The following is a 23624-nucleotide window of genomic DNA, read 5'->3' on the forward strand; positions in this document are numbered from 1 at the left end:
ACATGAAAAATCAGGACAATCTTGAATTCTTATTTTTATGACACATAAACTCCCCAAAAAAGTGAAGTCCGTCTTTTAAAAATAATAAGTATAATTTAATAGATTTTCATTAATGGCCCCACTAAATCTGTGCTCAAATAGAGTTGATCACACTTAGAGGCTGTTTGAATTGGCTTATAAGTTGCTTATAAGTTGTTTTCAGCTTTTTTGGAGTGTTTGACTGGCCAACTTAAAGTCATTTTGTGCTTAAAATAAGCTTCAATAAATAGTTGAGTTTATTTGGATGTACTTATTTTAAACAGTTTATAAGTTGAAAACAGCTTATAAGTCAAAAAAAATTGAACTGCACCTACTTTTTAAAAAAAAACTTATAAGCAGTTTTCAACTTATAAGCTGTTTAAAAATAAGTCAATTCAAACATACTATTATTCTAAAAATTTCATAAATTAATATATCACACAAAAAATTAAGATAATTTTGAATTCTTATTTTGTGATAAATAAACTCTAAAAAAGTAATATCCGCTTTTTAAAAACAATGGATATCCTTTAATAGATTGTCACTGACCGATCATGTTTTTTTTTTTTATTATGGGAAAAATTAAGAATAAACAAAGAAAAGATTGATAGGTGCACTAGCAGCCATGCCTCCAATAGGATACTCATTTTTTTTAAAAAAGAAAAATTCTTCAGGGACCCCACAAATGAATATGACTTCACATGAAAATAAAAAAACAATTTAAAAAAAATCCCATTTCATTATACATAGTCCTGTTCTGGTCAATTGCATCTGCACCCTTAATTAACACCATGATTTAATACTATTTAACAACTAACTCTTATTTATTAAAACAAATTAATTACTTTGAAATTTTCCAAATCTAAAATATAAATCACTGTCCACACTGAGCCACTACTACAAAACATACTTTCAAGAATGTTTTTTTCTAAATATATTTTTTCCCTTTTTCTTGATTAAAGGGCTTTTTGGGTATTTTCAGCTTAGTTCACTGTTCCCTTCTGTCTACTTTTTTCTGAAGACTTGTGTTGTGTTCACATTAGAAAAGATGAAAGAGTAAAGGGGGGGTTTAAAAAACCCTATTCTTGATTTATTTTTTGTTACCCTTCTTGGAATGGAGCTGAAGAAGGAGAGGTTTGTAAGGTATGTGATTTTTAAAAACTTTTTGGTCTTTTTTCTGTTTTTGTTTTGTTCTTTGGTTCAGTTTCTGTGATTTGGTGAATTCTTGTGCAGTAATTTGAAAAAAGAAGAGATCTTTTTTTTTTCTTTTTGGTGATGTATTGCAGAAATTTAGAACTTTGGGTGTTTAAAGATTGGATTTTTTTTGGTTCTTTATTGTTTTGGATGCATATTGAGATATTTTGTGTTCATTTCTGCTTTTCCAAAATATGACTTGGAACATAAGCTGGATTGTGCAAATTTTGTGTTTTGATTCTTTACTGGAAGATCATTTTCTTAGCTCAAAGCGTGGGCAAATTTTCCAAGTTTTATCATAATCAAGGACCTACTTTGATTTGCTGTACTCGAGCCGAGGGTCCTCCGAAAATAGGTAGAGGTAGACCCTACTTGTGGGATTTCACGGTTATGTTGTTGTTGTGTCATAATCAAGGACTTGCTTGTTTAGCTCATAGTTGATTTGTGCATTTTCTGGTTCTTTATTGTTCTGGATGATATTCATTTGTTCTTTTCCAAAATATGACTTGGAACATAAGCTGGATTGTACGATTTTGTATTTTGATTTCTTTACTGAAGATCATTTAGTTAGTTCAATGAGGGCAATTCTTCATAGTTTTATCATAATCAAGGACTTACTTTGATTTGATGTACTCTAGCTGAGGATCACTGTAGCCTCCACTTGTGGGATTTCACTGTGTATGTTGTTGTTGTATCATAATCAAGGACTTTTTGCTTAGCTCATAGTTGATTTATGCATTTTTTAGGTTCTACTCTGGTGAAAAGCAACAAGGTAGTTTTTTGGGAGGAAAAGCAGACAGTTCGAATGTAGAGAAAAAATTCTCATCACCATTATTGAACTCTGATGGCAGATATAAAGTCATTGATACTCTTAAGTTTGAGAGGCCTAAGAAGGTCTATCCCGAGGACCATGAGTCCTGGAGGAAGCGAATACTTGATCCGGGGAGTGACCTTGTAATCCAGTGGAATAGAATTTTTATTATATCATGCTTGCTGGCACTGTTTGTTGACCCATTGTATTTCTTTTTGCCCATCATACAAGGAACTAAAGAGTCGAGTTGTGTGAAAACAGATTTGAATTTGCGAATTGTTGTCACCATTTTCCGAACTGTAGCAGATTTTTTCTATCTATTACATGTGTTCATTAAGTTCCGGACTGCTTATGTTGCGCCAAATACAAGGGTATTTGGGAAGGGTGAGCTTGTCATGGATCCTGGAAAGATTGCTCGAAGATATTTAAAATCCGATTTTTTCATCGATCTGATTGCAACTCTTCCTCTACCTCAGGTATGTTGTTCCACCAGAAGCATTTTACCTTATAACCCTTTCACAAGCTTCTGTACTTACAGACAGTTTTTGAGAATTTATCAATAGCAAATAATATGTACAAAAGGCCTTTTGCCCTGTTTAAAATTGATAATGTTGCAATACTAATCAAGTAATTGAATTGCCTTTTTTCGCGAAGAGTTCTGAAGTGGTAGTAACTTTGAGGTTTCCTTTTCTTATTCTTTAGCTTTTTGTGTATTTATCATTTAAATGATTCTGCATCCGTGTCGGGTCCTTCAAAAATGAACTACTTTTGAAGTATCCGACACGCACTCGTTGACACTTTTGAAGAGTCCAACCAACATAGTTTTCCTCCACCCCATCACCTATAATTGCTACAGCAAAGTTAGATTGTGGCTTACATGTCAAGGATTTAATTGGATTGCAATTTGATCTCTTTGTTGACTTCATTGATCTCTTTATGGTCTCAATAAGTCTCCTAGAGCATGGTTTGGTTGTGTTTGAACTGCCGTCCAACAATTTGGAATTATTCGAACATAAGTTGATCATTCAGTTTCTATAGGCATTCATCTCATGACAAACACATCGTTTTAATTGTTTATTTGATGACATTGTTATCACAAGGGATGGTCATGAAGGTATTGTGTAACTTAAGCAACATCTTTCAAGTCAATTTCAGATTAAAGATTTGGGGAAGCTGAAATACTTTCGAGGCATTGAGGTGACTCAATTTGATAATAACATTGTCATCTCATAAAGGAAATATGCCTCAGATATTTTGGAAGACACAAGTATGTTGAACTACAAACTTGTGGACACTCCCATGGATCCAAATACTAAACTTGTTCCATGATAGGGGGAGCCTCTAGAAGATCAAGGTAGATAGATATTGTAGACTTGTTGAAAAAACTCAAGTATCTTACGATCACCCAACCAAACATCTCATTTACTGTTAGTGTGGTTAGCCAGTTCTCCAATTGTGATAGTCACTGGAATGCAGTTATTCACATCCTAATATATTTGAAAGGCTCCCTAGGACAAGGTTAATTGGTACAAGGGACATGCACATGTTGGGTATTCTGATGCAAATTAGGCAGGTTGACCCTTCGATAACGGTCCACTTTAGGTTATTGTATTTTATGTGGCAATGTTTGACCAGGCATAAAGTTTAAGAAAGAAAGGACTTTTGAAATTTGTGGTCTAAAACAAACCTTAGATATTTGTGTGAAGGGGGGATTTTAAAATTAAGTTGTTTCTAACTATAGAAAGGTAACATTCTTTTTGGGACAGAAAAAAAAAAGAGTGCCACATAAATTGGGACGAAGGGAGTAACCTAGAAAAGTAAATAGCAAGACATGGTGCTTAGGTCAAGTGCAGAGAGATAATATTGGACTATGACATTAACTACTTGTGAGCTTATATGGCTAAGACAACATCTGTGAAAGATCGGAGGAGTTAAATCGATAAGACGGATTTTTGGTAGTCAACCCATACTACATATCACTTCAAATCTAGTCTTTTATGAAAGCATGAAACACATTGAATTTGATTGTCATTTCATTCGAAAAAAGATTGAGCTTGGATGCATTGTTACAAGTTTGGTCAACTCAGAAGACCAACTAACTGATGTTCTCATATAAGCACTGTGAGGATCCAAAATTGACCACATTTGTGGCAAGTTAGCTGCATACTTATATACACCCATCTTGAGGGGAGTATTCAATTTGGTCAAAATATATACCATGTAAATATTGAAAGATTCTCTTGTCTCCGTAATTAGGAGGTCTTGTAGGAATGTAATTATTGCCTTTTGGTATCAAAGTTGACAGAGCCCTGGAGTCCAATCTCATCTCCACCAAAACACATATGATATTTTCACGTACTTGACCAAGGAAAAAGGAATCAGGCCCACACGTGAGGGGGCGTATTAATTATTTAAAAGTATGCTCTCTTTAACATCTACTAGTTATAGTTGTTAGAGAGAGCATACTTTCAAATAATTAATTGTATTGTGTCCAGTTGTTATACGTTTAAGTAATTAATTATTATGTATCAACATTATCTGTAAGTGTCTGTGAAAATCTTCATCCATAAACATTAAACAGTTGTTTCTTCTGATTTCCTACATGAGCATAAAGATAGCCTGATTTTGGACTAGTGATTGTGCCGCCGCATAGTTCCAATTTCTTGATTCTAATTGGGAGCAGAGTATTTGAAGCAGCATATGTTTTAAAGGTGGTAGTTTTACATGTCAAGAAATTGATAACACGTTCTTCTAGTTTAAATCTCGTCAGTCTTCATTGCCTTAAAATTTCTCTATTTTTACTGTAGTAGAGCAGGGTATGATGAAAAAGTAATCTTTCTTGCAGATAGTTATCTGGTTCATTATACCAGCAACAAGAAGCCATCATGCTAATCATAACAATAATGCTCTTGCGCTGATTGTCCTAATCCAATACATTCCCAGATTATATCTTATATTTCCATTAAGTTCACAGATTATCAAAGCTACTGGAGTTGTCACAAAAACTGCTTGGGCAGGGGCTGCATATAATCTACTTCTCTACATGTTGGCAAGTCATGTATGTAGCTCCAACAACCTTATTTCCAAAAGTGATGCTTTAAAAGTCTGGTTAATTGTGGTATTAAATACCTATGACTGTCACAAAATATTGGTTGAAAACCTCTGCGTTTATGCATGGGTTTTGCTTCTGTTTGTTTCCGTTTTTTTTCTTTTTTGTTTTCTTTTCTTAGTGTTGATATAACGATAGAGTATTTGCTTTTCTTTCTTTTTCTTCAGGTTATAGGGGCTGCATGGTATTTGCTGTCAATTGATCGATATACTTCTTGCTGGAAATCGATATGCCGAAAGGAAGACAGCTCTACGCAGTGCGTTCTTCGCTACTTGGATTGTGATACTTTTGACCAAAATGCTCGTAAGAGTTGGGCGAATATCACCAAGGTATTTGAAAGTTGTGATCCAGATGGGGATAGTACTTTTAAATATGGAATATTTGAAAGCGCAGTTAAAAAGGATGTCGTCTCCTCAAGTTTTATCGCAAAGTACTTCTATTGCTTGTGGTGGGGCTTACAACAGCTAAGGTAATTTTCCTATGCGGTTGGACAAAATAATGATGTCATTTACATTTATAATGTTCTTATCTAGTGTTTTTGGCTGTAATTTATTGAAATGATAAACCAATTAGGCATTTCCGATTTTGAAAGTGCATTGTAACAACCTCGTACTAAATTTGAGCACCCCAACCAAATGTGTGGTCTAGTGGTCAATGAAGTAGATTGAGAAGCACAAAGTCTCATGTTCAAATCCCAGTGGAGGCAAAACACTTGGTGATTTCTTCCTATTTGTCCAAGCATTCATGGACAGAGTTAGATGGTACTTGTACTGGTGGGAGGTATCTCGTGGAATTAGTCGAGGTGCCCAATGGCTTATCATATACTAGTAACTCAATTCTAATTTACTTGACCATTCATCTGTTTAGTCTATCCAGTTTATTAGACCCCTTTTATAAGATGGAAAACTGTCCCATCTCTAAACTAATTTTATTTCGATTTTTAATGATTTGAACTTGAGTCAATACTTCTTCAACAACTAATGCATTTTTAATTACTTTGAGCTTGAAATGGTAGCTCGTTAACAATCTACCCCACTTACCATTGTTCAGCCTGTCTAAACACATCTAACGAACTCCAATATAATACTATTCAAAATTTTTAATTTTTGCAATAGTCAATGGGTCACCTAAGTTGTGAAAGGAGTACTAACTCGTTATGTGTGTGGTAATAACCTGTTTTCTAGCACCCGGAGGTGTGGCCTAGTGGTTAATGAAGTATGTTGAGCACCATGCGGTCTCAGGTTCAAATCCCAAGAGACCAAATACTAGGTGATTTCTTCCATCTATTGTAGCCTTGGTAGACAGAGTTACCTGGTACTTGTTGTCGGTGGGAGATGGTAGGTATCTTGTGGAATTAGTTGAGGTGCGCACAAGCCGGCCCGGATACCATGGTTATTAAAGAAAAACCTTGTTCCTAATATGGATGATACGAGTTCCTAATATCTAATTCACGACATCTTTAACAGGGAGTTTCTGGGGAAGATATGATTATTCTTGTCATTCAAAGAACAGTCATAGACGTTTACTAATTATTGTTGGCACTGATCCATACATCTTTTGCTTCATTAAACAAAGTTAGCACCTAGAAATGTTGATAACAGGATATGTAGTCTAAAATACATGGTTTTGTCTGCTTTGTCTTGAAAATACATTATGGAGTCGTTGAAAAAAGTTCTCAAGGATGTAATTACATTGAGAGAGTAAATGTGCCAGTTGCCCTTCTAATCCAATTGTTAACGAGCCATTTGAAGGAAGATCTGAACTTCAATGCTTTCCTATTCTTATATTACAGTTCTTATGGGCAGAATTTGTCAACGAGTACATTTATCGGGGAGACATCCTTTGCTATACTTATTGCAATTTTGGGTCTGGTTTTGTTCGCACACCTTATTGGGAATATGCAGGTAAATCAAAGGTTCCGCTGCTATTCATTCTCTCTCCATATGAGCTTGTTTTATTAGACCTTATAATTCTTTCTCTTGACTGTTTATTAACAGCATGATCTTGACCAACACTTAGACAGTTATAGTTGATGTTCTTGATTTATATGTCAGTAGAAAATGTAGAGAACTTCCAGAGTTAGTGAAACTATTATCTTTTTATAAATGTAATGTTTGATTCATATGGGCTTACTACGTGGACATTGAGGGTTCAACGTAGCCAATACCAACTTGCTTGGAATCAACGTGGTAGTAATTATATAATTCCTCTTTACATGCATAAATTTTGCATGAATGCCATGGGATGCTTCAGTTTTTGAGTGCAAGTTAACAATATCAAGGTTTACATAATAATAGTTGCTAGAGTATCGATTCCTAGTTCGTGCAAGTTATTTGCATCATTAGTATGAGATGGTTTTGCCCTCGAGGTGCACTAGTCAATAGGCATGGAACCATGGTGAATAAAGGTGTTAAAAGGGATTAGGTAGAGTTAAAATTACATGGAAGGGGAGGATGTTTGAAATACTATAGATTCTTGGAATCGATGTAGACTTTGGCGAAAGATGAGATACTAGGGAAGAAAAAGATGTATATAGGCTAGTATTAATTAGGGGATATATTTTGTTATATAGGCGGTACTAATTAATTAGGGATATATTTTGGTCATGTTAGTACATTTACTTTAAGTGCTATGAATTTTAGGAGTTCTTTTAGCCTTATTCAAGACTTTTATGTCAATAGAAAAGAACTTCTAGTATTTTTATTTTTTAAAATTTTTTGTATAATGCTAGTACTTAGTCTCGTTATTCTTCCCTATTCATAGGCGCACTAGCACATTACAATTCCTTGTACTCTCATTTCTGCTATTTCTATTACTATTTATTGCTTTCAGTACTTTTGATTACTCTATTTTATCTGTGATGCCTTCGTTATTTATTTTTCTATAGCGCTTTGAATTTTTTTAACTTTATCTGCCCCCCTTTTATGCTTTTTTTGAGCCGAGGGTCTCTCAGAAACAGCCGTCCTACCTTGGTAGGAGTAAGGTCTGCGTACAATCTACCCTCCCCAGACCCCACGTTGTGGGATTTCACTGGGTTGTTGTTGTTGTTGTTGTAAAATTTTTTGTATAATGTTGGCCTGAGGTAGTATTTAAATGGAGAAACATGATCACTAAGGTCATACAAAACCTTAACTTGTTTGGGACTGAGTCGTTGTCTGTTTGCAGCATCATCATGAATAAAGTCAGTAGTATCTAGTCATATGATGACACAAGGTTTAGATGGTTTTACAATTTGTAATTAGTGGGCTAGACTTTTTTTTTGCAGAACAGGTAACTTAATTAGTGGGCTAGACTTTTAAATATAAACCTTTAATATGATTTTTTATGCTCTTCTTTTTAGGTTTTTAAAAATATCGTTAATCAAAATTAAAACACGCCGCTCTTAAGAGAATGTAATCACACACTTTATCCGACTAAGCAAAGCAAATGACACATAAGCTCAGTCAACAATCAGAGGGGTTTATAATACAAGTTAATGAAACCCCATGGAGTAGGAGGGCGGGATGGGATGTCAACATGTAACAATAAATGTGTCATTAGACTATTCAGCCTTTCAAGAATGTTCTTTTCTGCAAACTTCAGTTATAAGGTGGTGGACATAGGAACCATGCTCAAGTCTCACAAGTTTGGTTGGCCTTGACAAAAAGAATGATGTTAGTTTATTAAATGCTAAATAATGTTATACTCTATCGGAAACAGCCTCTCTACCTCACAAGGTAGGGCTAAGGTTTGTGTAAACACTATCCTCCCCAGGCCCCACTTGTGGGATTGCACTGGGTATGTTGTTGTAAATGTTATACTCTAATCGGGTGTAAACTGCAAGTTGTACATAACTTTAGGACTTTGCAATCAACTTCTTCTCATATCATTCTATTTGGATATGAACCCTTCATTTTTTCTTGCATGTAGACATACTTGCAGTCTTTGACGTTGAGGCTCGAGGAATGGAGACTCAAGAGAAGAGATACTGAAGAGTGGATGAAGCATCGTCAACTTCCTGAAGATTTGAGAAAGCGGGTTAGACGTTTTGATCAATATAAATGGGTTGCTACTAGAGGAGTAGATGAAGAGACAATTTTGCATGGCTTGCCTACTGATCTTCGTCGGGACATCCAACGTCATCTTTGCCTGGACCTTGTCCGAAGGGTATGATTTTCCTTCGTCTGAACTATTTCTTTCGAAAGTGTTTGCTATATTTATCAGAAAGAACGTGCTCTAAGGGTGGCTTCTAAAAAGTTAAGACACTTAATTGTTGGTCTATTTTCCATTTCTTGAGTATATTCTCAATATGCATCTTTATTACACCACCTTTTTGGACCGGGTTTCTTACATATGTTTACCACTTTCATATAAACACAATTTTATATTGAGTTAATGGTCAAACACATAGCTGAAGTTTCACGTTTTTGCGAGTCTTCTACCTGAACTATTAGGTGATCACTTTTCTTACCTAAACTATCACCAACTATGTATCAAAGCACACCTCAACTATCAATTGTTCTCTTTTCCTACCTGAAATATCAACATCGTTCAGGTAGGAAAAGGAAACAATTGATAGTTAAGGTTTGTTGTGATAAAAAGTTAGTGATAGTTCAAGTAGGAAAAAACACCTTCTGGCAAGAAACTCGCTAAAACGTGATACTTCAGATGTGCTTTTTACTATTATCTCTTTTATATTTTCTCACTTTTTCTATCAGTGTAGGACAGATGTTTGTTGATTCAGTTGCAATTCCATAAACATTTGTTACGGATGCATTCGTTGTCGTTGTTGATTCCTTCTTGCATGATAGGCTCATCTTCACTTATTGTGTTTGAACTATTTAGGTTCCATTTTTCTCCCAAATGGATGATCAATTACTTGATGCAATATGCGAACGTCTAGTCTCCTCGTTAAGCACAGAAGGCACTTATATCGTCCGTGAAGGAGATCCAGTCACGGAAATGTTGTTTATTATCAGAGGTAGGCTTGAGAGTTCTACAACAAATGGTGGTCGGACTGGTTTCTTCAATTCCATTACATTAAGGCCTGGAGATTTTTGTGGAGAGGAGCTACTCGCTTGGGCTTTGCTTCCGAAATCAACATTGAACTTGCCTTCTTCGACCAGAACAGTCAGGGCGCTCGTTGAAGTAGAAGCGTTCGCATTGAGAGCGGAAGATCTCAAGTTTGTCGCCAACCAATTTAGACGCCTTCATAGCAAGAAGCTCCAGCATACATTTCGGTTCTACTCTCACCATTGGCGCACATGGGCAGCCTGTTTCATACAGGCTGCATGGAGACGACACAAGCGGAGAACAATGGCAAAAGATCTTGCAGCACTGGAATCATTTTCTCTGGATGAGAGTATGGTCGATGAAACAGAGCAAAATGAGGAGCATGATCAAGGTAACGATAGCTCAAATCCGTCCCCGAGAATATCACACCTCGGAGTCACAATATTGGCTTCAAGATTTGCTGCTAACACAAGAAGAGGAGCTCAAAAGCTTAAAGATGTACGACTGCCTAAGTTACAGAAACCTGAAGAGCCTGACTTTTCAGCTGAGCCTGATGACTAGATTACGACTAGTAGTTTCATTGAGATATCGATGCGATGACCAACTCTGAGATTGAAGTTTTCTGCGATACATTCTTACACTCGAGTATCATCGTTGTACATGTGGAACACGCATTCCTGAAAGATAATAATATTGTAAGAGGGGGAACTTTTGGCAAGGGAATGTGGTTTTTTTTTCCCTTCCATTTTGGTTAATGTAATTGTATTTAAGATTTAGTTTTTTCCAGTAGCAGGATGCTAATATGTACTTGTATAAACTCAAATATCTGAAGTCATTTGTAAAAACTTAGTTGCTAGTTCCATTGCACAAGTAAATAAGTATTTTATCAAATTTTTCAGTGCTTATAGAGCTTAGCATGTCCTTTTATTCCCTTTATCTTGCATCAAGGTACTTGGAATCTGATTTTGGTTACGCCTATAAATTTGTTTCCACCAAGTATCTACCAGAAACAACCTTTCTACCTTTAAGGTAAGGGTAATCAAAGGTTTGAGTACACTCTGCTCTCTTCAAACTTCACTTTGTGAGACTACATTGGATATTCTGCTGTTATAAATTTGAAAATCCTAAAAGATCGTTTGGTTCACATGCTAGTTATGTGTCGGATTGTTATGTAGTGAATAATACTACATGGGATGCAATGCAAAACTTACCTACTTTAAGGGTAAATTATAAAAATATTATAGTAACTAGCATCGGATTGTTATGTAGTGAATAATACTACATGGGATGCAATGCAAAACTTACCTACTTTCAGGGTAAATTATAAAAATATTATAGATTTCCGCATAAACACGTATATTACTGGTGCTTCCAAGTAAATGTTCACTTAGGAAGTAATTTGTTTTCTGTGAATGGAAAAACTCTTGGTATAGGTGCTTTCTCCTTGTGTACTAAAGTTTGCGTACGCACTACCCTCTACAAACTCCACCTATGGATATACACTGAATATATTAAGTTTCACATTTGTTACACCCCACACTCTTAAGCTCGTAATGCCTCCAAAGCTTCTTAGAAGTTATCATGTGAGTTGCATAAGCTACGATACTATCAAACAACTCTAAGGAAGGGAGAATGTGATACCCAATAATAGGGAAGGTTGGAAATAGGGTCATGAGAAGTCGGAAGGAGTTGGAGGCCAAGTAATGAGTCGTATGACTCGACTTACGTGTGTAAGCCATCACTTCGGAGGTCTTATATACTTAAGCTACTTGAGTACACGCCGAACTTACATAGCAAGGATTACATAGGTTCTTAAAATGAGACGAGATTACGAACCCACGAAGAAGAAGTAAGCAAGTGATGCACCTACTTGGACTAAGTAGGTGATGCACCTACTTGACACATGACAGCACGTGAGAGGTATACTTGACAGCATATGGGAGTGACATAGGGCAGCGAGAGGGGGGCGACACGTGGAAACAAGAGAAGGCTCCATGTGGAAGCCTAGGAGGGTGACACATGGTAGCAGGTGACCCACCTGCTTGGGGTCAAGTAGGAGACCCACCTACTTGGGATGGGCCCACTAAGGACACGTGGCAGCCCCTAAGTGGTTGCATGGTTACATTGGTCCAATAAGGGTTGGACACGTGTCACCCTATGGGGATGACATGTGTCACCTCCTAAGGTAACATATAAATGTATGTATTTTGACTAAGGACCTCATTATCTATCCAAAACTTCAGCCAAAGAGCAAGAAAAGAACGAAACGTAGAGAGGAAAAAAGAAGGCAGACAGAGTTTGGAGATTTCAAGGTAAGTTTCAATTTTCCTCCGTGAATTAATTATCTACGGTATTTCTAAACAATGTGGAGGTGTATATATGTATTTTATGATGCCTACGAAACCATGTCTTCAGCCCTACACTTGGAAAAGATAGGAGAAAGTTGAAGAGAAAAACGCTAGGGGCAAGAAAGGAGGGCTACGGGTTTGGCCACCTTGAGGTGAGCCTCCGACTTTTGTTCTGTGAATTAATTATTTAAGGTGTCCCACGGTTATATAATGGTGTTTGATAACATAAAATTCCATTTTGGGGCAGCAAGGAAGTGATACAAACAGTCCGCTCAATTTTAGCACGTTTAGAGAAGTTTCGAGTCACAATTTGGTAGTTTTGGTCAATTTCGGGTAAGGTAAGGTTTCTCCTTTCAATTTGGACTTTATGGTGTTGTTATGGAGTGTGTTACACGCCCTATAGGTGGCTGAAAATGTGAAAATGCCATATAAATGCTTGACGTTGAAGACAATCTAAATTGGAGTCGTTATAGTTGAATTGTAGTCGAAGTAAAGTGTTGTGCTTGTGGTATGATGCTGTGGGCGTGTGGTGATGTGTTGCACGGCCTAAAAGTATTCTAAAATAGGTGTCGTTCTTCTGGTTGTATCCACACGACTCCTCGTTTCGTATAATTAAAAGTTTTGCAAAATAAAGACTATAAACCCTATTTTGGTATCGTAATTTTCAGCAAGTTGTTTGGAGCTTATGTTGTGTAATGTTGCCATGTTTTATTTGTATATGAGCTGCAAGTTGTTTTTGGTTGGCTGTATTGATTAGGGATCTAATTGGAAATTCGGATAGGGCATGTTATAGGGGAGGTGCTACCCGATTTTCAATAACTCCTTAACTAGCTAAAGAACTAGCCGAGAAGACGAGCGAGGAAATGAGTTCTATGAATAATCATATGAAACTTAAGATGCTGAAAAGTCAGGAATGGTTGATATTCGTATTGCTTCCGTGTTGAATAGGTTCAAAGGACGACGAGGCGAACATGATAAAGAGTAACTCGTAAGAGGTATGTGAAGCTTTCTCTTGGCATGTTTTTGGCATAAGTATGTAAAGCTATCTTTCTTTCCTTTTGAATGTCTTAGCCTTAAGTGAATTGTATGTGAAATGAGGGGATAATTACATTCCCATGACTCCAAGTACACCTCATAATCCCTATACACTACTTGGTATTGGAACTCCGGCAAGAATTGAGTATTGCCTGTTAAGGCTTCTACGTGTTAAAAAGTAGTGTGTGAAAAGCTACCTCTCCTTTATCTTGATATGTACTTGGTATGAAAATGAGATTGTGATGCCATAGTTGTTCACCGAGCCCCAGGATGGGCCGGGTACGAAATATGTACATAAGGACAACCTGAAGGAAAGTACAGACTATATAGAGCTTATTCTCTGTCTTCTTTTGGCATGTCTTAGTTGTAAGTTAAATATGATATGAGCTTCGGGGTGATTCCATTCTTAAGCATCTCTTATTTACTTCTGAATACTGAACTCCTATAGTAGTTGAGCTATTTCCCGAGGTTACAATTGATATGGCCCATAATGGCATTTAAAGGACACTCGAGATGACTACACTACTACTCGAGTCCTCAGGCAAAAGCTTAACTTTCTTATTCTGTCGAGTCTCTAATAATGATTTGAATTGCATATAGTTACTCACTACTCTACTTGTGTATACTGTAACCCTTCTTTCACCGAGTCCCGGACCAGGTACGTAGACGTGCGCAGTTCACTGCATTATCCACCGAGTCCCTCACTAAAGGGGTCGGGTACACTATACGAGGACATAATAATGCGATGACATGAAAAACTCACTGAGTCCCTCACTAGAGGACCGGGTACGTATGTATATATATCATGATGTGTTGTAATAAGGTGGTGATGGCATCGGGCCTATGATGGTCCTATAGATATATTCACCGGATCCCAGATAGGGCCAGCTATATTGTATAATTTGAGCATGCATGCTTTTATGATTCACAGGATACAAGTACAGGTTTCTGATTTGATATTTTGTCCACTGCTTCTCTATTTCAAATATGCTTCCAGTTGTATGATGTTATGTTTTACATACTCAGTACATATGTCGTACTGACCCCTTTTCTTCGGGGGGGCTGTGTTTCATGCTCGCAGGTACCGATACAGGTCTTGGGAGTCCGTCAGCTTAGAATGTCGTTCAGCTCAGCTGGAAGAGGCTCCATTGTATTGGAGCCTAGTTTTTGGCACTGGCCGCTGATTTATATAATTGTTTCTGTTTATCCAGGGGTACGGCGGGGGCCTTGTCCCGCCATATAAAAAGGCAGCCCGGTGCACTTAAGCTCCCGCTATGCGCAGGGTCCGGGGAAGGGCTCGACCACAAGGGTCTGTTGTACGCAGCCTTATCTTGCATTTCTGCTAGAGGCTGTTTCCAAGGCTTGAACCCGTGACCTCCTGGTCACATGGCAGCAACTTTACCAGTTCATATGTTGTCGTTAATATTTTTAGAGGTCTGCAGACATGTATATATGGGTTGTGTATGTCAATATGGTTCAGCTGGGTCTATATGATGTATTGTACGTGTTATTATGCTATGACAGCCTTGTCGGTTTGCGTGCCCTTTCCTGATGTGATACAAGTGAAAGAAGCTACATATTTATGGAAATGTTATCACCCGATAGGGTTCTGATGCTTGCTATTATGTTGTTTATAGTTCGACTTGACCACAACTAATAGAAATGTATGCGGGGGTCCAGGTCGGACCCCAGTCGCAGCCTACGGGGTTGGGTCGTGACAACATTTTCCTTATAACCAACAAATCTGTCTAGAGCCAACCTTTTGTGTCAATTGTAGCCTTTGAAACTCGAAGATGATGAGCTCACCTATCAAAAGTTAGTTCACTTGGCGCATGACACAAACCTGTGACTTGGGACACAAGTCCTCAACCTTTGTCAAGGCTATAAGTTTCACATTTCCTCTCAAGAACATAACCGAAGTCCAGAGATGTTTGTTCTCTTGTCTTTGAATTCAGATCATTGAGATACAGTAAATTGAAAAGGGAAATTAACTAAAAACAAAAAATAACACAAAAAAGAGGTAATTGTTTGCCTGCATTTACACAGATTAAGAAACATGTACATCTAAGGTAGTAATACAAAGAAACTAGAATAAATTAATTATGAAAAGTAGGGGGGTGAGGGAATTGAAAGTAGAGTCGATGACGTCCAGATCAAGTTTGTGTCGTGGCGTTTATGTTCTCTTTTATGTAACACAATGTCATTTCTCCAGCTTTAACCAGAAGTCTTGTTTCAATATTTATTATCAATGTTGTAAAACTCTATATTCTTGTACTTTTGGGATATGATCTCTGCTTGCACTTTCCTTGCAGTGTCTGTAGCACAACCAACAAGGATAAGCACTGACGTGCCTGCAAAGCCTCGGAAAGCAGTGAGGTGTGTGGCCTGCTCTATCACAGCGGGGCCAGCAGCGAGAAGCGCCAAAAATGCAGAACCAAGAACTGATATCCGGCTAAGTACCTGTAAATCCCCCATTTAAGGCATGAATCAAGACAAAACACTTTCATCTTTGAACCTTAATAAGATTACCACGTGCAGCTATTCATACGGTATATATGCAGTACACCAATTATCAATTCTAGAGAGTCAAGTATACAGGAGAAGGGAAACTATCCTTACTAGAAAAGAAACGGAGAAGTGAAATCCCACCACCAAAGGTTGCAATAGGATGGATAGTATCGTTTGAACCTTAACCAAAGATCTCGGATTCGAGCCTTTAGAATGGAGGAACTCCAGGTAGCTTCCCCTTTAATAGGCCTTATGCGACACAGTTTCAGATTAATTGGGCCAATGATTTCAAAAATCAGATGGTTAAAACCAAAAAAAAAAAAACTATGTTCAAAGCCCCACCTGAAATTAGGTGTGTTGACCCTAACTCTCAGAACTTATTCATATAAAATGGGACAGAGGGAGTATGTATTTTATAAAAATATCTAAAAAAATTTTACAGTTTTCTGATATCTACATCAGAACACCGAAAAGGCCTACTGTCACTATAAGAAAGAGCACAGGTCCTGCTAGATTAATACTAGAATGATTCATAGTTTCTCAGTGCAGCAACAACTTGTCATTAGATGTATCAGGTAATTTATTTTTCTCACTGTTACAAAAATGATGGGTGAAGAGCTATATTTGAGAATCAAGATAGGCATTAAGCAGAAAGAGAATACTACTATCAAGGAAACTGAAGAAGGCAATAATACCATTTTGATGAATGCCGCTGTGCTTTTACCCGGTCGAACAAGTGGGATTGAGGCACCTTGTCGCTTCAATTGTTCACTGACATCATCGGGGTCCAATTGCAGGAATGTATAATAGTAATTGAAGAAGGCAATCAACAAAATGTTTGTCGGGAGATAGAAAGAACCTACAAACGAACATCTGTTTGGCTATAGCCCTTAAAATATTACAAAGAGAAAAAAAAGTCTACACATGTACCGAAAGAAATGCACCACCAATATAATAAATTATTTCTCATTGTTTCGCTTATTTCCTTTTGTTGAAAATACGAAAACCAGTTTTTATCGTTTCCCTTTTATTTCCAAAATGACAGTCACCGATAATCTCCCTTCGGAGAGAAGAGTTAGAACACAACCCCACGTAAAATCAAATATTCTTCTGTAGTGCAAGGCTTTAATAAGAATACCACCTATTCCATCTTACACAAGTCACTTTCCTGCTACTGCCTCTAGTTGCTCTATCTTTTACGTAGTACTACTAACTCAACAGTATTGCACCACAGGTTTAACAAGACAACCTCTTTGCTTAGAGATAGTCGGCAATTTGTTTCAAAACTTTTGTACATCAGGAAAGGAATTGCATACGCACCATAAGTCCAGAAGCAATCGAGTTTAAAGCACAAAACATTTTCAGTGAAAAGTGCACGTGAAGTAAGGTAACAGCACTATTTTTTCCCTACCTCCGGGGTTTAAACCTACTGCAGCCTTCCTCAGGAAACCTACACCAGTGAAACGTGCCAAAGTACCAGGAAGGGCTAATGATGATGTAGAGAAAATAATCGGCATTACTCCTGAACTGTTCACCTGCTCATTGTAAATATAACTTTAAGTTGTAACTAAGAAGGATCATCATATTACAAAATAACTTCACCACACACTTCCATCACAAATATAAGGATTAGCAAGAACGATGTGTCTCCTTGTCTTATTCACCTGAGCTACCAAAGAATCCACAAAAAGCACTGGAAATTACCATATAACGACTCTGATAGAAATATGTGCAAGATAATAATACAGGACTGTAGCTGTAAAATTGGATTTTTTAGGATGTTCAAAAGATAATTTGTAGTTTTGAACCTATGACACAATTGTCGTGCTCACATCTCTCCCACAGGCTTGCATGTTTGTTAGTGCTCACTAACCACTAACAAAACAGGAGGAAATTTCAAACCGGTATTAAGTAGCTTCTTCCACGGAACACATTTCAACCCTCACGCCTCACCAAAACAAGGTTTTTTTTTATAACCATGGTGTCTGGGCCAACACCTCGACTAATTCCATAGGATATCTGTCACTTCCCACCACCAACAAGTACCAGGTAACACTGTCCACCAAGGCTAGGTAGGACAGATGAGAAAAAATCACCTAGTGTTTTTTGTCTCTGATAGGATTTGAACATTTGAACAGAATGCCTCATCCAAACAAGAGTTGACGCCTCACTTTAATTTAGCATTGCAATCCTTCAAAACAAACTAAACGAAACAAGAGGAAAAAAGACTACTAACTTTAAACGGTAAGTATGCAGACTTTTGAAGTCCTCCTCCTGTTCTGCCAGTATACCTTGATGCATAATTTAGCGGAATTTTCCTCTCTGCTTCCTGAAAACCTTGGTTGAGAACGCTGTTAGCAATCTTCCCTCAACAGTATGACAATAAGTTAAATGCAAAGTAACCTAGACATAAGAACATACCTGAACATATACAATGCTAAGGACTAGCAGGAAGAATGAGACTAGGATGCCAACGAGCCCAACATAATTACCATCTTGATATGCCTGTGCAACTGTCCTACCAAAGGATGCTGGCAAGTAGGAGATGATATTTGTAAAGATCAAAAGAGATGTACCATTTCCAAGTTTTAAATCAGTGATTCTCTCGCCAATATACGTCGTAAATACTGAGCCGAGGGTCAAGAGAACAACAGAAGAAATTGCCCACTCGGTACTGAAGTCATTAACATAAGGACGAAGGAACAATACTTGGCCAATTGCCTGCCACAGAAGTTAAAGATAACTGTAATTTGCCAATTGATTCTGCAATTATTCTACCACAATGTACAAGTGAGAACCAAATTAAAAACAGACTACAGATACTGTTTTGTTCATGAAATATCTTATTCAAAAGGCATAATACATAACCAAACACTCAAACTAGGCCTCAGCTGGCAAGTAAACACTCCAATTTTGAGTATGCACATCTAGACAGCTCAACTCGTCACCACTGTGTCAGTTGAACATTCCAACTTACAATGATCATCTAGACACCTCCAAAATATATGTGCCACGTTTAGTGTCAAGTGTCCACGAGACACAGTGGGGACAGGTTGGAGTGTTTAGTTGTAAGTTCAGACCAAGTTGAGGTGTCTAGATGTGCACTCTCAAAGCTGGAGAGCTTACTTATCAGCTGAGTCCAAGTTTGAGTATTTGTTTATGTATTCTGCCAATTCAAAATGCTTCTTCATTCAAATAATAACAGTTTTTCTAGAAAATATTACCTGTACTACAGCAAATCCAACAGAAGCATAGCGAGTATACTGGAGAACTTTCTTTCGTCCAGCTTCACCTTCTCTTTTCTGAAGTTCTTGCAACTTGGGGTAGATTTGAGCAAGAAGTTGAAACACAATTTGTGCATTGATGAAAGGAACAATACCTAGGGAGCATATTCCAAGGCGACCTATACCTCCACCAGAAAAGGAATCCAAAGTACTTAAAATACTATTCTCATCCAAATTGCCAACAAAAGCCTCCCGATTTACTCCACCGAGGGGGATGTAGATCCCAAGTCGTGACAAAGCCAAAAAGCCTAATAGCTTTAGAAATTTTCCTGGTAATGGGCCTTTGAAGAAGTCTCCAAAATCAATGCTAGTATCTTCAATTGCAGCTGACAGTGACAAGAAATCCTAATCAAAGGTTAAGATATGTGGGGTGTAATCAACAACATAAAAGCACGGTAATCGTAGATTAGTTAGACTACCTGCAAACCCTCTAGCGGATGAATTTTTCTCTTTTCTAGTATTTGAGGAGCTTTCAAATGTCTGAGAGAGCAAGCTCACTAAATTATCCCAGGATGATTTACCTGAATTGATACCCAATGGATCAAATACTGAACTATCACAGCTGGAGAAAGAGGATAACAGTCAGAAAGAAGAAAAGTCTAAAGATTTAGGAAAATGGTGCAGAATATTAAATAGATGAAATGGATCAACAAGCAAATAGTAGTGCAGAAAGATCAAGGAAGGAGCAATGTATGTGAAACAGTACATAGCTGTTTAAGATTTTTCATGCACAACCTCAAAATCATAAGAAAAAGTATGCCTAGGATCAACACACAAAAACCAAGAAATAAAAGTTGATATTCAACCATTTCAAACTTTGATGTCCAGAATAAGCATATCCTTCTATAGTTCAAGTTTGCAAATTTTTCTTTCTAGTAAGCAAGTGTCTCAACTCTCAAAGTGAATAGTTTTTTTAACAAAAGCCAAAGTTCAAAAGAAGAAAAAAAAAAAAACTTCTGAGTATACTTAAATTTTCCCATAAGCAGTGTTATCAAAGGCGCACTTCAGCCCTGAAGCGAGGGTCAAAATGTGTTGTGCACTTCACCTCGCTTAATGTGCGTTTTAGTGGAGTCATCAAGGCTCTAAGGCATATCTTTGCTTGCCAATGACCCTCATCTGAAGAGGTGGTACCAAACAATTGATATTTCCCGCATCTTGTCTTCCACCGGTGCCATGGTGTATGCTTTTCGCGAATGACATAGTCCTGATCGATGAGACTCGCCGCGGAGTTAACGCTAAGCTGGAGGATTGGAGACATACCTTGGAGTCTAAAGGGTTTAAGTTGAGTAGGACAAAGACAGAGTACTTAGAGTGCAAGTTCAGTGAGACACCTCAGGAGGTTGGCGTTGAAGTTAGGCTTGGTGCTCAGGCCATCCAAAAGAGGAGTAGTTGCAAGTATCTTGGGTCTATCATGCAAGGCTGCGGGGAGATTGACGATGATGTCACACATCGTATTGGGGTAGGGTGGATGAAATGGAGGCTCACTTCCGGAGTGCTATGTGACAAGAATGTGCCACCAAAACTTAAGGGCAAGTTCTACAAAGTGGTGGTTAGACCGGCTATGTTGTATGGGGCGGAGTGTTGGCCAGTTAAGACTTCTCACATTCAAAAGATAAAAGTTGCTGAGATGAGAATGTTGAGATGGATGTGTGGGCACACCAGGAGCGACAGGATTAGAAATTAGGCTATTCGGGACAAGGTAGGAGTGGCCTCGGTGGAAGACAAGATGCGGGAAATGCGACTGAGATGGTATGGACATGTGAAGAGGAGAGACACAGATGCCCCAGTGCGGAGGTGTGAGAGGCTGGCCATGGATGGTTACAGAAGAGGTAGGGGTAGGCCGAAGAAATATTGGGGAGAGGTGATTAGACAGGACATGGCGCAGTTACAGCTAACGGAGGACATGACCTTAGATAGGAGGGTGTGGAGGACCCACATTAGGGTAGAAGGCTAGTTCATAGTCTCGTTATTCTTTTCTATTCATAGGCGTAGTAGTGCATTACGATCTCTTGCGCTTTGACTTCTGATTTCTGTTATTTCTGTTATTATTTATTGCTTTCTATGCTTTGATTACTCAATTTTTTACCTGTGACGCTTTCATTATTTATTTAATCGTTATTTGTTATTTGTATTTATTTATTTGTATTTATTTGTTAGCTATTCGTTATTTGTTTGTTGTTTTTCTCATAAAGCTTTTAATTTTCTATTCTTATCTAACATTTTTATGCATTTATGCTTTTACTGAGCCGAGGGTCTCCAGGAAACAGCCGTCCTACCTTGGTAGGAGTAAGGTCTGCGTACATTCTACCCTCCCCAGACCCCATGTTGTGGGATTTCACTGGGTTGTTATTGTTGTTGTTGTTGCTTATAATTATTAGTCTCGGACCAAACATATATATTGGTATTTTTTTCTCCCTTTGCGCCTTTTTCATTAAAGCCCACAGTTTATTCGTGTTTTGCGCTTAAACCCCCAACAAATCTTAGAACTTTTTTGCGCTTTTTGCTTTTGATAACACTGTCCATAAGTCACACCAATCTCTAGGTCTATACCTTCTCTAGATTCCCCTCCCATAAGCCCCTTTATCTAGTTTCACGTCAAGGGCCCTTTAGCTAAGTTGCACGGACTCTTCACTTCCGATGCCGCACCCATGTCGGATTCTCTGAAAATACACTACTTTTGGAGAATCCAACACGCATCCGCTGACACTTTTGAAGAGTCTGAGCAACATAGCCCTTTATACCAACTCTAGTGTTAACTACTCCTACATTTTCTCTTTTGTTCTCAAATAAAATAATTTACTCGGTAAGTCATAAATTTATTGAACTTCCTCCACTGGAGAAAAAGGAGACTATTTGTCTCACTCCTTTTAACAGGAAAAAAGCCTAAAGCTTTCAATTTAGCAATAGGACCATAGTAAACTTCGAACAAAACAAACCAGCATTCAGATTCGGTAATTCTTTTCGGGGGAAAAACTCAACATGAAAGTAAATAATACAATCTTAGAAAAGAAAAAAGCAACACAAAAGTCTTAAATTCAAAGAAATTAGAAGCTCTATACAAGAATCATCACAATAAACAACATGAAAGTTCAAGACTTGTTTGAGAAATCAATGAATTAAAGTTAAAGTTTTAAACAAGACTCATTACAACAAACAGTGAGAAAGTTCAAGTCTTTACCTACACAAAATATTTTTATCAAATTGAGCAAAAATCAAGGCATCTAAGAACAGTGGGACCAAAAGGATATATTCCATTTTCAACAAAGTACCTATTTGTGGAGTGAAGAAGATCAATATGAACGTTCAAGACTTGTTTCAGAATATATGAATCAAAATTAGAAGTATTAAACAAGACCCATTACATCAAACAGTGAGAAAGTTCAAGTCCTTTTTAAAAAAATAATAGTGGTGTACGAGCCAGCTTGCTCGCACCTCAACTAATTCCACGAGATACCTACCACCTCCCACACGCAACATATACGAGGAAACTTTGTCCACTAAGACTAGAATAAATGGGAAGAGATCACTAGACCTAGTGACTTTGTCTCAGCAGGGAGTTGAATCTGACACCTTATGGTGCTCAAACCACTTCACCACTAGGCCACGCCTTGGGTGCAAAAAGTTCAAGTCTTCATCTTCTTCACAGCATATTTTTATCAAATTGAGCAAAACCCAAAGCATGTAACAGCAAAGAGACCAAAAGGGCACATTTTATTTTCAAGAAAGTATCTACCTTTGGAGTGAAGAAGACCAGGATTAAGCAAAAACCATTACAACAAACAAAGTTAACAAAGCTCAAGTCTTTATATTCACAGCATACATTTTTATCAAATTGATTAAAAACCGAACAAAGAGACCAAAGGGGTACATTTAGATTTCAAGAAATTACCTACCTGTAGACCAGGATTAAACAAAAACCATTACAACAAACATAATAAGAAAGTTCAAGTCTTTATATTCACAACATATATTTTTATCAAAATTGAGCTAAAAACTGAACAAAGATACCAAAAGGGTACATTTAATTTTCAAAAAATTACCTGTTTGTGGAGTGAAAATGACCAAGATTCCATGATGGGGCAGTGGATTTTTTATGGAAACTGAGGTTGCTGGCTTTACAAATGGGGATTACTCTATTAACCTTTAAAGAGTGTAGCTGCTTGAAATTAGTGCTAGAAATGAGAGCAGAAGAAATCTCTCTGACTGTTATCAACATTATCTCCACACACAGACACACACTAATTTCTATCTTGGATATTAGGATTCTTAAACTAAAAAGAAGTCATCTGGAGTTAAAATAGAACCTTATTATATGTACTTTAGCT

General features: G+C 37.5%; 2 protein-coding genes across 2 annotated transcripts; one reads left to right on the plus strand and one right to left on the minus strand.

Moving 5' to 3' along the window:
- The first annotated feature begins 1023 nt into the window (after window positions 1–1023).
- On the plus strand, window positions 1024–10984 carry LOC129891618 (cyclic nucleotide-gated ion channel 17-like). Its single transcript, XM_055967031.1, has 7 exons — window positions 1024–1161; window positions 1959–2499; window positions 4869–5081; window positions 5300–5601; window positions 6925–7036; window positions 9042–9278; window positions 9957–10984. The coding sequence occupies exons 1-7, from the start codon at window positions 1133–1135 to the stop codon at window positions 10683–10685; spliced, it is 2163 nt and encodes a 720-aa protein (XP_055823006.1). The 5' UTR covers window positions 1024–1132; the 3' UTR covers window positions 10686–10984.
- A 4538-nt stretch (window positions 10985–15522) lies between these two features.
- LOC129891619 (preprotein translocase subunit SCY1, chloroplastic) lies at window positions 15523–23597 on the minus strand. The gene is made up of 8 exons (XM_055967032.1): window positions 23340–23597; window positions 19719–19861; window positions 19240–19625; window positions 18437–18736; window positions 18252–18344; window positions 17427–17550; window positions 16711–16874; window positions 15523–15967 (listed from the first exon to the last, which is right to left on the minus strand). Exons 1-8 carry the CDS (start codon window positions 23513–23515, stop codon window positions 15740–15742), a joined length of 1614 nt encoding a protein of 537 aa, XP_055823007.1. The 5' UTR covers window positions 23516–23597; the 3' UTR covers window positions 15523–15739.
- Window positions 23598–23624: the final 27 nt, after the last annotated feature.

The sequence above is a fragment of the Solanum dulcamara genome, chromosome 6 (assembly GCF_947179165.1).
Source record: "Solanum dulcamara chromosome 6, daSolDulc1.2, whole genome shotgun sequence".
In the NCBI taxonomy this organism is placed as follows: Eukaryota; Viridiplantae; Streptophyta; class Magnoliopsida; order Solanales; family Solanaceae; genus Solanum; species Solanum dulcamara.

Excerpts from the sequence above, each read along its gene's own strand:
- LOC129891618 (XM_055967031.1), top strand. The coding sequence starts at position 1,133 with ATGGAGCTGAAGAAGGAGAGGTTTGTAAG. Across the intron at positions 7,037-9,041 it reads ACCTTATTGGGAATATGCAG|ACATACTTGCAGTCTTTGAC; the intron begins GTAAATCAAAGG and ends TCTTGCATGTAG. Across the intron at positions 9,279-9,956 it reads GCCTGGACCTTGTCCGAAGG|GTTCCATTTTTCTCCCAAAT; the intron begins GTATGATTTTCC and ends TGAACTATTTAG.
- LOC129891619 (XM_055967032.1), bottom strand. The coding sequence starts at position 23,515 with ATGTTGATAACAGTCAGAGAGATTTCTTCTGCTCTCATTTCTAGCACT. Across the intron at positions 17,551-18,251 it reads CTGCATACTTACCGTTTAAA|GTGAACAGTTCAGGAGTAAT; the intron begins GTTAGTAGTCTT and ends TACAATGAGCAG. Across the intron at positions 16,875-17,426 it reads AGTAGGTTTAAACCCCGGAG|GTTCTTTCTATCTCCCGACA; the intron begins GTAGGGAAAAAA and ends GTTCGTTTGTAG.